This window comes from Cheilinus undulatus, linkage group 4, assembly GCF_018320785.1.
Source record: "Cheilinus undulatus linkage group 4, ASM1832078v1, whole genome shotgun sequence".
In the NCBI taxonomy this organism is placed as follows: Eukaryota; Metazoa; Chordata; class Actinopteri; order Labriformes; family Labridae; genus Cheilinus; species Cheilinus undulatus.
The window spans coordinates 37,779,072-37,792,782 of NC_054868.1; the positions used below are offsets into that span (position 1 = coordinate 37,779,072).

Consider the following 13,711-nt stretch of genomic DNA (forward strand, 5'->3'; position numbering starts at 1 on the left):
AATTGAAATGATACAGGAAGTAGCAGAGGTAGATTATTTTATATCACTGTGGCTTTAGGGAGATGCTGCATGGATTAAATAAAGCTGATAGGGACAATAAAGCATGTGATTAACTAAAAAAATATTGCACTAAGAGTGGAACGTAGTTAATCATGATTAATGTGATTGATCTTGACAGCCCAAGTATAAACCCTGCTGCGTAGCTTATGTAGCTGCTTTGTGAGCTTAGCTTTAGCTTAGCTTCATCACTACATAGTTTAGGCAGCTAATGGAGCTATGTAAGCTAAGCTTGCTGTGCCCAAAAGATTTTCTGGAGAACAAGCTTTTTTCCTGTAAGCAGACTGTTTCCTTGGCTTTATCAAAAAAATTTGTAATTAGGTTTTGCCGCTCAGGTTTTAAATTTTTTCTACTTGGTATCTTAACCCTTACCTTAACCCTAACCCTAAATGAAAGTTTGATCAGATTTTTGTTTTGAAAATGTACCCTTTTTTAGTGTGTATTTCCTTTCTGACAGAGATGGCAGAAAAACAGCCAGTGAAAGTGGCCATCAGAGATGTACAGTCTGCAGCCAGATCCCTATTGAGCCTGCTAGCTTATTTTAAAAAGGGGTGACAGTGATGCATTAATAATATCCATATCCATGTTTGCTCCGACTTGTGTTAACACTGAGGCATTTTGTGCAACTCACAGCTGCAGAGCCTTGCCTATGCAAAGCACCACATGTCATGTCATGCAATCCAAATGGCAGAGAATTTATATATTTTACAGATGTAGGGTTGACAGGGATCCTATGCACCATGGCAGATGCTTACATGCTGATAGGAGAAAATGTTAGATTAAACATCAGTGTGAATCACATCAGTGATGATATTCAGTGCAACACTCCCTCTGATGTAATAGGGCTTGATTAAGGAATTACTCTATTACAGTATTGCAATATGATTGAAATGAATAAGTATACAATATTTAATAAACAGCTCAACAGGCATTAGCCTAGTGCATTGTTTTCAAACTGATGGTCCTCATCAGCTGGAATGTCACAGACACTAACACAACCCTGCTGGCCAATAGGAATCAAGCAGCTGCTGTGAATGACATGGATATAACAGAAAGCTTCTATTCCTGTGAAAACTACACGTTTACCTTCTCTTGAAATGGAAAAAGAAAAACATGATCTGACTCAAGGAATTAAAGAGTTGTTATAAGAGGGGGTCCCCACCAGAGGCTGGTGCTGGGGTCCTTGGCATGGCAAAGCATGGGAACCCCTGGCCTGTGGTTTTCTCTGTGGGCCCCATACAGAGACTGTTGTCCCTGAAGTGGGTGGCTTGGGTTGAGACCATGCTTGTGTTTCCCCTTTCCTATTTTTCAAATAAAGTTATTAAAAGCTGAAAAGTATATCTTAAAAAACAGCAACATGAAGTACACCTTAACATAGAAGGCTATTAGTGTTATTTCAAACATCTATAAAATCAAATATATTGAATCGTTTAAGCATTTTATATTCTAACATGCTACAAGACACTATTTGGGGATGTGCATAATAAACACACTATGTTCATTCAAAAGCCCTCTTAGTTTGCTTTTTTAACAGCAGCGTTATATTTTAAAGTCCTCTGGGTACAGTTTTGAAAAGCCATTAGATGAAGTAAGAGATCCTCCAAGAGAAGAGGGCATACCCATCTTATCTCACACATGGAGAGTGGCTCTGTCGGGGTGTGTTCTCAATCTCCTCAAAGCACATTGAGCCATGATGTGTGTTTTTGAGCCACTCACAGAAAAGAGGCCGTCCAGCAGAGTAAATAACACTCAACTGCCAATTGCCTCCAGCACTGTGGGGGAAATGTTGAGGATCTCTTCTTGGTTAAATTCTCTCACGTCTGCGTTAAAGGAGCATTTGGCTATTCAAGCAAAAGCATAAAGCTAGAGTAGGAGAACTGTGTGTCAATCTGATATGATGTCCGAATCATGTACATTTTAACGCACTGAACATGTTTTATCACTGGTCAATAAAATAGCCTCCAGAACATAACCATGACCATTTAGGAATGATCACCTGTAACTTGCCATCCAGCTGGTTAAAAACTCACAGAGATGTTAATCAACTCCTGCTGAGTGTGAAAATATTTAAAAAATGACAGATTATCAGCATTTTTGCCCTAACAAAAGCAAACAGAGCTGTCACTCTCACACACCCTCACTGTTGCACAACGAAACTCAGTTTAAGGATTTCAAAGTAGATATTACAGTGCCATCTTCTGGTGTGCACTTCAAACTACCAATCAGATATTTTAAAACAGCTCAGCTGCATTTCTTTGTATTCATAATAAAATGAAGCCAAAAATATCACATCTGATAAATGTATTTTGTTTTAATGACTGATTTATGTTTGGATCCTAGCCTATACTAAATTTTGACACATATTTTCCATGCAACCAATATTTCAAATCAATACATAAAGTAATAAATTCAAATTAATAAATCAGATCATAGCTGCTTTTTCATTATTCAACTTGCAAGGCCAAAAAAACATTTGCCTACTCAGCAGACTTCTACATGAGGACTCTGGTGTCTCAGGAAGTAAAGTGGGGGTGGGGTTAGAGGGGGGTGCCCTACACCATATACAATACTCTCTTTACTGCAAACCAAACAAACCTACCCTTTTTTTCCAATGAGCCTCAAACCAGCTAAAGAAAGTAGGATTTCTGGGCCAAAATTATAGCAGTTTATTGATCAGCATACATCGTAGAAAGGAAACTAGTTACAATTATGCATTTACCAAACAAATTAGGTATTTAATTATGTTGATCAAAAAAAGCTGTCTCGTTATATTACAGGTACACGGATTTATACATATGAATCAATGACAACAAAACGGGGCCATGTTCTCCAGCTGTAAAACTTTATTGGCGGATAAACAAAGTTCACCTTATGACCTACTTAATCGACGTCTAAGTTGTATACAGTTCTTATTTAGGTGGTAAATTGTGCACGTGCATTCTCTATTCATTCATTTAAACTGACAGCTTTTCTACCAAATGTTTTCGTCTTCACAAAGCACACTTTCCTTGCAGAAATAAATTGCACCACAGCACTGTTTCGAGGTAGCGTCATGTTTTGTGACTGCAATGCCTTCATAGAGGCGATGGGCGTTTCTGGACGCAGATGGCGCTGTTGAGCATATATTTTGTTTCAGTCCCGTTTCCCTCCATGGTTTCTCCTCTCTCCGACTAACTTAGCGTTTGGCTCAGTTCATTATACAGTCCTATATTCTCCCTCCATTAGGGCATCTCTGCCTTTGGACTGAAGATCCCAGCAAAACCCCAGAGAGAAAAGTTTTAACTTTCGTAGGGAAAGATGGACATGAATAAGAGGATCCACTTGGAGCTAAGAAACAGGACACCGTCTGATGTGAGTCGTGCTTTTTAAAACCAACCCTTAGTTTTCTTGCTAGCCTTGCTAGCCAGCTTGCTACTTTTTTGCTTTGCGAGTGACCTGTGTGGCTAGCGTAATGGTGACCACATGGGCTTTAGATTGTTTCTCGTTTATAATAGGGCGGAAAACACTCACACAACAAGCTTATCTTTTATACGGTTGAGGATTGGGCGTATAGGGGCAACGAGACGATGAAAGCTATATTCAATCGTTACTTTGAAACGGCGATTCCTCAGCTTGCTGGCATTATTGCAGTGCTTTAACCGTTTCGCAGCCTCCTCGGTCAGTGGTGCACACACGATTCAGCTCTGGTCCACCTTTGAAGCACAATTGGTAAACTTCTTTTTACGCTGATATAAAAAGAAATGTGCTTCCTGCGCCGTGTTTGGCATTCACAGAGAGGTATATTTAATACAGACCTTGGAAGCCATGTTTGCTGCTAGCATAACTGCTAGATGGGGTGCTTTTTATGTCAAAAGCGCCTCCAAACTCCAAAAAGGTTAGTGCAAAACCGACTCTAGTACACATGTATACGGGCCACCGCCGATCATGAGTTGTGTCTTGCATTTTCTTTAGTTACAATAATATCAAATCGCCAGATTCAGCAGCTACAACAAAAAACAGTCACTTGATTCACGAGTCATCCATGCCTTGACCATTAAACGACAAGAAAGTATTCTTCAAACCAAAGACTGTCGAGGCGCCGTCTTCTTATGAAAAATAAACTATCCTCTAAATCGTGGTTTCTTTGAGTCTGGTTAAGGCTGTTGCGATTTGCAAGTTTCAAATGGAGTGTGCAGCAGTTAATTCCCCCCAAAATACTTGCACTCCTATACATCAGCTACATTACCCTTTCATCTGCTCCATCTAAACAAGCATACTTATTAAAAAGCCTGGCTCTTCGGATGAGCTTGAGACATAATCACTCAGACAGCAGCCACCTAACTTAGTATTTTTGTTCCCGCCATATTACCCCCTTCGCTACTACAGTCAAAGACAACAAAATGTACCATATTTCACATTTAAACCACCAGGCACAAGTATTCTTCTGTCGATAAACGTTAGAAAATCGGAAGTTGGTGTGGTTTGCATCTAAACGGGTCGATTTGTTAGCTAGTGGCTCCACAAACCGAGCCAGGTTGCTTGAATGACACAGAGATCCGGTGCACCGCGCCTGATGCGTGGGCTGCCAAAAACTCGACGGTCGGCGTTTCCTATCGACTCATGCACAGCATAAAACAAAATAAACACCAAAAATAACCCAGAAACGTGTAATTAGCGTTAATAAGTATTCCCGCAGAGCACATCTGCCGTTTAACTGTTCAGAGAACTGCATACTGTATCTCAGGAATCGCCATGTTGTCATTCTGTCGTCTTTGAAGCTCTGGGAGAAAGGAACTGTCTCCATCTTTGTTTTTACTAAATTTCCGTTCTCAACATATTTCCTTCGCCACTTCGCCCCTGAAAACGACGATGTACCCTGAAAGAAACAGCCATTATCGGTCTTTCACTCGACGACGAAAATATTCCACTTCCCAAAACGAAAGCTGGTTTAACGAAAAAGAAAGGCTTTACTAAGGGTGTATTCGCAATCCTTTCCGTTGCTGTTGGGTTGGCTAATGGCGGGCAGACAGACCTCTGTAGCTGCTCCTCTACCGCACGGCAGCGTTTAAAAGGGGCAATGGCTAGCCTGTAGCAAGCTAGCTCAGAAAAATCATTGCATTTGTCATTAGTGACTGCATCAGCAGGCCATGGGAAGCTCCTGCCTTGCTCTTCCTCGTTCAAAGAAATCAATTTATTAACTGTCGTGTCCGGGAAAATTAAGCACCCAATGAATGTAAGTGTTAGCGAGAGGAGACGTAGTATACATTTCGGCGTTTTACTTTAGAAATCCTGATCTTTCACGTTTGACAACAACTTTTTTTGCAACGTTTATGTCTCAACACTAAATTGCGCAACCAGTGTTAGCTTTACTGACTCAAACTAACTCCGCCTTCAGACTTGTTTTTGCCTAATATTTCACAGAAAACAACGTTTCAGAAGGTTTTTTGCGCCTTAACTTGGAGTTAATGTAAATGTTGCATAAGAGCATCCTAAAGTAAACACGTTATCGCCATGTTGTTTGCCAACTTTCTGTATGTTTCTGTGCGAAAATAACCCAAAATATTTTTTTTTAGAAAGACAGTCTATCAAGGTTCTAGCACATCCTTAAAAAGTCGTAGTCTTAAATTGCTCATTTGAAATTTGAGGCAATAAAGACTTTTTTACTTGTGAGATACCTTAAATTTTAGGAAGTAGTATGTCTTCATCCATTTTTTGTTTTCTAGCTAAATTTGTTTAATTTTGATCATTTTTTGCGTTGTGGTCAGAATTTGATTTTTATAAAAGAAATAGCATTCTCTTTTCTTATCAATCAGTAACTTCCTTTTCCACCAAGTATTGTTAACGAAATATTCATTTAATTGCATGGAATCAAGTGCCAGATGCTCAAAATTATATCTAAGTTATAAAAGCTGTGTACTCTTGAGAAACACTAGTCCAATTCTCTAACCTCTGGGCTACCAAGTTTCCCACTTAAATCTCTGTTTAACACACCCTTATCTTGAAAAGACCTTTACAAAAACGTTATTCTCCTATTCAGTAGTTAAACTATTTAGATAACATCAGCATACCTGCTGAAAGATGTCTGCAATGTCAATGTATGATATATTGCTAAAATAGAGGGATTAAATGTGCCTGTTTGCCAGATTCAGGGATTTATGACCTATACCATTTGACTTTTATCACCACTAAAATAAATCATAAAATTCAGTCCCGATTCAGTGTACCAAGAAATCCCACATGCCTTTATTTTTTGCTATGCAAAAGTGGTATTAATATTTCTCAGCTCAGGTTTTTAAAAGTTTTAAAATTAGATTTTGGAAAGTGTGCAGGAACCATGGTGTATTTTAAAAAGTAAGAAATATTGCAATTTTGGTCTGTTTTGTTTTTTTTTTTCCTCAATGCATTTTAGAAACAATAACAAGTTTGTTGTATTACAGGTATTTATTGAGTCTGATGATACATCCAATAGGCTAAACCCAAATGAAAAATATTCAAGTTAAAAGGCTGTTAACAGTATCCTTATAAAAATCCCTATAAAGACAAAGACACAGAGATTAAATATTCCCATGTGTTTCTGTATTACAGGTACGAGAACTTGTCCTTGACAATTGTCGATCACATGAAGGAAAAGTTGAAGGCCTCACAGCTGAGTTTGTCAACCTGGAGTTCCTCAGTTTGATAAATGTTGGCTTAATGTCAGTTGCCAACCTTCCCAAACTAGGAAAACTTAAAAAGGTAAATATATGTAGTGATACATTTATGTTTTATTTGTGGTGTGTGCCGAATGGAATAAAGACATATTTCCCTCTACCTTTTTTTGCAGCTGGAGTTGAGTGACAACAGAATCAGTGGCGGCCTTGACGTTTTAGCAGAGAAACTCCCCAACCTCACACATCTAAACCTGAGTGGCAACAAATTGAAAGATATCAGCACATTGGAACCGTTGGTATGTGTTGTATCTCTGTGAGGACATTTGAAAACAAAACTCATCATAAATACACATTTAGTTACATATATAATGTGAATAGTTAAAACTGGGTTTGTGCAGACTTCTAACTTTAATGTTTTATCATCTGTTGATACATTTATGAGAAGTCAGAGAAAACAAAATCATGTCATTCATAAATCCTCCCAAATATGTTTTTGATAACTTTAGCGACTTATAGTTTCATTAATCTACACCATCTAAACAACATGCTTTTCTGATCTAAGTGCTGCTTTCTTTGTAATTAATCTGAATATACAAACTTAGTTTTTGACCTGCCGTCATATACAGGAGCAGAATTAAACGCCAACATTTATGAGCAAACTTTATGTGCAAGTCCTTAAATCACAATTTGTCTTTGTGCTCCAGTTGACTCTATTCCTCTCCCCTAGAAAAATGAAGCCTTAATTACAAAACCAGATTAGGCACCGGTTTGGCCCAGTTGCTGGAGCAGTGTACTGGTTGTGGGATTGAATCCCTAGTCTCTGTCCTGTTTGGTGCATGTCTTCCCCCTCACTCTCTCCTTATATTTCCTCTCTCTGAGCTGTCCTATCTGAGTAAAGAAAAAAAAAGCCCCAAAGAATCTAAAAAAAAAAAGTCAGATTCAAAGTTTTTTCTTGAAAAAATGACCCTTGTGCCAATAATAACTGTTTAACACATCGATGGGAAAAGTATCCCAAATGAATAATTGCCATTAAGAAGTTCAACTGTGAGTGTCCTTACTTAACTAAATATATTAAAAATACATGTATATGAATGAAATATCTGTTTCTTTACGTCGTTATTTAAGGTGAAGCGTGAAACAGCATTTAGTGCCAATAATTCATAATAGGACAGGCAGCAGTTGCTCATAACCGTTGTTGACTGTATTCGATCAACAGCAAAAGCTGGTAACCCTGAAGAGTTTGGACCTGTTCAACTGTGAAGTGACAAACCTGAATGACTACAGAGAGAGTGTTTTCAAGCTGCTGCCCCAGCTCACCTACCTGGATGGCTATGACATAGAGGACAGGGAAGCATCCGACTCTGACGGGGAGGTAGACGGAGACGGCGTAGACGATGATGAAGATGAAGGTAAGACGATCTGGTGTTATGATACATAACAACATTGGGAGAGTTTGGTTTAATTTATTCTTAACATTATAAAGGACTTGTTCACTTTGTTTATACTTGTTGTTGCTTTTGTTTTGCAGAGGGAGAGGAGGAGGAAGATGAGGATGGTGAGGAGGAGGACTTCGATGAAGAGGAGGATGAAGAAGATGAAGAGGAGGTAGAAGGAGAAGAGGACGATGATGAAGTCAGTGGAGAAGATGAGGTAACTAGGGGGAAAATGCTGCCACTGACTTTTTTTCCTGCTTGGAGATGAAGGATTTTTGTCCTCTTTGATAACTCTGACGCTTTTGTTTTTAAGGAGGAAGATTTTGGTCAGGATGGGGAAGTGGATGATGAAGATGACGATGATGATGAAGACGATGATGGTATGTATTTTTCCTCAAACACACCTTCACATGTCAGATGGATGGCACAACATCATATCACAGTAAACTAGAACAATATGACAACTCCAAACACCGCATTAGAATGCATCAGTGTTTCTATTGGCTGATTCACAGTGACATTTCAAGGTGTGATATTTCTGCCTTAAAATGTTTCGCCTTCATTATACACGCTGTGGAGACATAAGGGGATGAAGTGATCTCCCCTCTGCAAGATTCAGAAGTAGTAACGGGGATGTAATAGGGGTGTGGCAGGAACAGGGGAGCCAGCAGAGGGAGTATAGCACTGTATGGATCTCCCGCTGAATTACCAGACAGTAATACTAAATGTAACAGCATGGCAGAATTGTTATGAATGTATTAAGGCGTAGTGATGATGGGGCTGCTGCGGAAGTGTGCTTTGAAAACGTGCACAGTTGTACAACAAAAAAGACAAAAGAAAGTGCAAAATAATTATTAAACACACCATAAAACAGTTTGTCTTTTTGCAAAATTAAACGTATGCAGTGTGTGGGGCATGGTGAAAGTTCAGTGGTCAAACAGATGAGGATGATGTGGAAGAGGACTTTGATGAAGAAAATGAACAGATTAGACCGGTGAAACTCAAGCCGTATGTGGCTCTTTAGTGACCAGTTGTGGCTCTTGTGAGGCTGACTTGGAAAATGATCTCCTTAAATCTTCAATAAAGGTAAACTCTGTCATCAATAAAGATTCACTGCTACTCAAATCAATTTTTCCCCCATAGATGACAGACTTCAATGCCAAATTTAAATGAAAACCTTTATTTTGTCCATGTATTGCTACCCTCTGTGGTGCTTGTGGCAGAGAAACGCAAATAATTGAAAGAGAGCAGAGAAAAGTCTGCTGACAGTGCATTTCTTCTGTAAGTTAATTCATTAAGGTATGCTGTCTTGAGTTCAAATTGAAGCTTGATAATTTTCTTCAGTTGCTTCTTGCCAATGCTCTCCCACACTCGTTTTTATGATGATTATTGTGATACACTAACTTAACATGTCAGATGGATATGTTTCACACATCCATCTGGTAAACAACTCATACACAGCGTTTGGGAAAGGGCAGAGGCTTTGAAAAAAATCCTCCGAGGGTGAATGGATGAACGTTCTGTCTGTCACATTTTTATGGGCCAGTCAGAGCAACAAAGCACGTGACATAGCTGCTACCGAGGAGTAAATCCATAGAGAACAGCACAATGCGAATCATGGCAACTGCAAACATGTAGACAGTCGTTTTTGAAAAGAAAACAACTCAATGCTGTTCTTTTGTTCTTCGTTTAACGAAGAAATGTCGTCAAGTTCTGATAAAACTGGCACTTCAGCAGCATCCACGCTTAGCTCTTCCGCCATGATTGCACCAGCCTCTTGTTTCTGCTTGCTTACGTCACAACTCAGCCACACCCGAAAGCACTGCCCCTGGTCGCTGATTGGTCCTGTCACTTTCAAACTCGCCCGAAACAGTTCAGACGGGAGATTTGCAAGATGAATTAGCCAGTGAGAAACACGGAAACGGATGTATCCATGTGCTTTGCAAGGTTAGCGATACACATTATCATCATCAATTAGCCTCCATTTGCAGATCATGTGTTGTGATGATGAAACATAGAGTGAAACTAGTCTAATCCCAGGTCTCTTCTTTGAGCTTTAATGTACGACTGATAATTAGTGGTGTAAAGATAAACCGATCTGGATCAGTTAACCGATCTTAATGTCAAAGGTTCAAGTTTATCGGAGCCCTGGATCATTAAAAATGAATGAATCGGTTCACTGGGCTCTGCTGCTTGTTTTCCTAGCTTTTTCCTCTTGGTTACCTTGATGACCTTTTACCCTTTATCAAGAGTAACGTTAGCCATAGGTGCTTTCAAGGTAGCTGATTTTGTCGCACATATCCTCATTGCAGAAACATCTTGAAGTTCTGTCATAAATCAAGTCCAAAGTACTTAATATAAAGGAAGGATAACTTTTGAAATGTCTGCCCGTCTGTACACTTTGAAGAAAAGTCATGAAGTACAACGGCAGTACAAAAATCTTAGCTGCTGAGATGGCTGAGCTAAAGACTAGCCAGGGTGCTAACACTAAACGTAGCACAAACAGACCTGAACATTTAACACTTCTCAGTTAAAACTCAGGGAAGTCTTCGGTTATCACAGTACCCACAGCCCATTTTATTAATGGGGTTTACCATAACATACTGATCAGAGATTAAGTTGGTTACATAATCAGTACATCTCAGCCCACTGATATGTTATAAAGAGAGCCCCGTGCTGGAGATCAACTCAAAAAATAAACAAACCAAGTCAGATAAAGAGGGAGTGAGAGATAGCGATGTCTTAGCAACATGTTGACTAGATATTTACAATCAGAGGAATTATTAAAGAAGAAAATAAAATTTTTAGAAAGCTGTTTTTAATGCTCCTTTTTTCAATGTCAGCTCTCTGTTTATTTAAATCTAGTCTAACTGTTAACTGTTAAATTAACTTTAATTTCTGCTTCTTGGTCAGATTTAACATCTAGTATTTACTGTTATCAGGATTAATCTAGCTAGTGAAGTTACAAGGACAGAAGGTAAAAGATTTATGTACCATTAAAAACCTGGTTTAATATTTATCTCAAAGAGGGACACCTGGGCAGGTGCTTCCATTACACCTGAGCAGTGCCACAGGCTGATCGCCTCCATGCCATGCCGCATTGATGCAGTAATTCATGCAAAAGGAGGCCCAACCAAGTATTAAATGCATAGAAATGAACATACTTTTCAGAAGCCTGACATTTCTGTTTAAAATATCCTTTTTCATTGATCTTATGTAATATTCTAATTTTCTGAGACACTGAATTTTGGGTTTTCTTTATCTGTAAGCCACAACCATCAAAATTTCAAGAAATAGAGGCTCGAAATATTTCACTCTGTGTGTAATGAGTATGTATAATATATGGGTTTCACTTTCTGAAGTGAGTGAAAAAAAAGTATTGAACTTTTTCATGATATTCAAATTTTTTTAGATGCACCTGTATATTTAGTGTTAGAGATTAATCTACAAACCAAATACTAAAGATAATATGGCAGTTGCTTAAAGGTTCAAAGGATCTTCCGTCATTGATTTTTTTTTTTCAGCTGACTTTTTTTATTTGACATTGAATTTAAAATATACAGTAGACTTACCAAAGGGCTGGTTAAAAATGATGTAGGAGTGTCATTCATCAGATCTAAAAGAAAGTGTAAAGCTTTTGAGAGTGGTGAGGCAGAGAAAGACCCCTTAAAACCCTAAAACTTCAGATTATAAGGATACATGTCTGACACGGTTTATTTTAAGATCCCAATCCTGTAACATTTTGGCATGTAAGTCCAGCAGAACAAGATAGCGACCATTGGGAGAAACAGAGCACACCCTCTTAAGATCATCCTAGCAGACGTCTTGTGAAATACTGGAAGATAAAAGTTGCTCATGGTTTTTAAAAGTGCATTACGTAGAATTTTCCCATTAAAATGTCTACATCATTTTTTAATGAATGACCTTTTTGAGTACATTCCCTCAAATATTTCCAACAGTTTACAACAGTTAAGAGACAGTTATTTTTTATAGTTGTCAGGAGGAATGTCTTTTCACAGTGGCTGCCATGATGAGACACATGGAAACACTAAATTTTACGTCAAAGACTGTAAGGAAATGTGAGTTGCTACTGCAAGCTGCTGTTGTGTTGCAGTTTCTAATTCATGTTTTGTGCTTCTTACTTGTTATGGACAACAATTATTCTCTGACCTGTAATGTTGTTGCCCCACTAGACATTTCCTAGTGGAGTAGACACCACTGGCAGGGACATTCTGCTCAGCCCAACTGACCTCTGTTGTTTACGTCTTGTTTTGAATTTAAGACTCTGTTCTGTCAAAAATGGCACTCCTTAAGTTGAACGTACTACACAATAAACCAGCATTTTCATTTCATGGATGAATGCTATATAACAAAGGGAAAAAGGGTTGAAAGTGGTCTTTGATTGAGAGCTCCCTAGTGGCATAATTTACAGACTGTATCTTCAAACATGTAAAGAAACCTGGGAACATGTTACACAAAGACGCGTTTGAATATGTTATGGTGCATTCTGCTATTCCTGCATGGCTGAAGGATGGTCTTGTTTGGTGGTCTTGGCACCCCTTACTCCACATGACACAAATCTCCTCTCTGCCCACAGAAGCAGAAACTGGCAAAGGTGAAAAGAGAAAGCGAGACCCAGAGGATGAAGACGACGACGATGATGATGAAGATGACGATTAAGAGCAAAACTGAAAACGAGAGCCTACAGAGTTACCCCTCCTCCCCCCAAGCGTCAGCCCTCACACCGCCTTTGTAATCCACGTCTACTCCCCCAGCTCTAAGCTCTTTTGAAGGGGCAAGACTGTACCGGATGGGTGGGCCAAGTGGAGCTGCCCCTCCCTTTCCCCCCCTTTTTTTTTCTTCACCCCATGGAACTGAGAGCCACCCAACAGCCTCTACATTACCCACCCCACGGCCCCCCGAGGTTCTCAGGCAGCCCAGCACTCAGCATTCCACAATTTCACTGTCGATCCCTCTTTATGTATTCCCGTGTGAGGACTTTGGGACTGGTATCTAGTTTTGGGTCTGTGCTTTTAATATTTTGTTGGATGAATTATTTTTTTGTTGTTGGGTTTATTATTTCTCTTTATTTTGTCTTTTTTCTGTTCCTTAATTTTTTCCCAATAAAATTATTGCTATAGCAGCTGTGCAACGAGCGAGCCATGATTTTTAGTGTGGCTGCCTGTTGCACAAATCAAGGTTGTAGCTACATTTTTACTTTCTGTATGACAAAAAAACAACTTTGTAAATAAAATGTTAACATTTTGTGCTTTTCTCTTGTTCTCCCTTGCTTCTCTGGCATCTGAAAATTAACTGAAAGGGATAAATATTGAGTTGGGTTCCTTCACCCATGCTGTTATGCTCTTTTAGTTTTCTGTGCCATGGTGGTGACATTGAACACTCCACAGAAGGAGCGTTAGTCCATCTTAAATTATCTGCACATCTGCATGCCTGAGAATTTCAGGAGGATTGCCTCTGAAATAATCTTGCATTCCTGCAGTATCTGTTCACACATGCACCTCATGCCAACCCGTGTTGGATAGCTGGTGGTCTTAGGAGGCAAGACGTGATGGAAATAAATGACATCCAAGT

At 39.1% G+C, this 13,711-nt stretch overlaps 1 protein-coding gene across 2 annotated transcripts; it reads left to right on the plus strand.

Annotated features, from left to right (window-relative positions):
* The first annotated feature begins 3,109 nt into the window (after positions 1-3,109).
* On the plus strand, positions 3,110-13,384 carry anp32b (acidic (leucine-rich) nuclear phosphoprotein 32 family, member B). 2 transcript variants are annotated; one of them, XM_041785814.1, is made up of 7 exons: positions 3,110-3,408; positions 6,622-6,771; positions 6,860-6,982; positions 7,903-8,095; positions 8,215-8,336; positions 8,433-8,499; positions 12,717-13,384. In XM_041785814.1, exons 1-7 carry the CDS (start codon positions 3,355-3,357, stop codon positions 12,797-12,799), a joined length of 792 nt encoding a protein of 263 aa, XP_041641748.1. In that variant the 5' UTR covers positions 3,110-3,354; the 3' UTR covers positions 12,800-13,384. The 2 variants fall into 2 exon arrangements, with proteins under 2 accessions (XP_041641748.1, XP_041641749.1); XM_041785815.1 differs by lacking the exon at positions 3,110-3,408 and adding an exon at positions 5,131-5,269.
* The last annotated feature ends 327 nt before the right edge of the window (positions 13,385-13,711 follow it).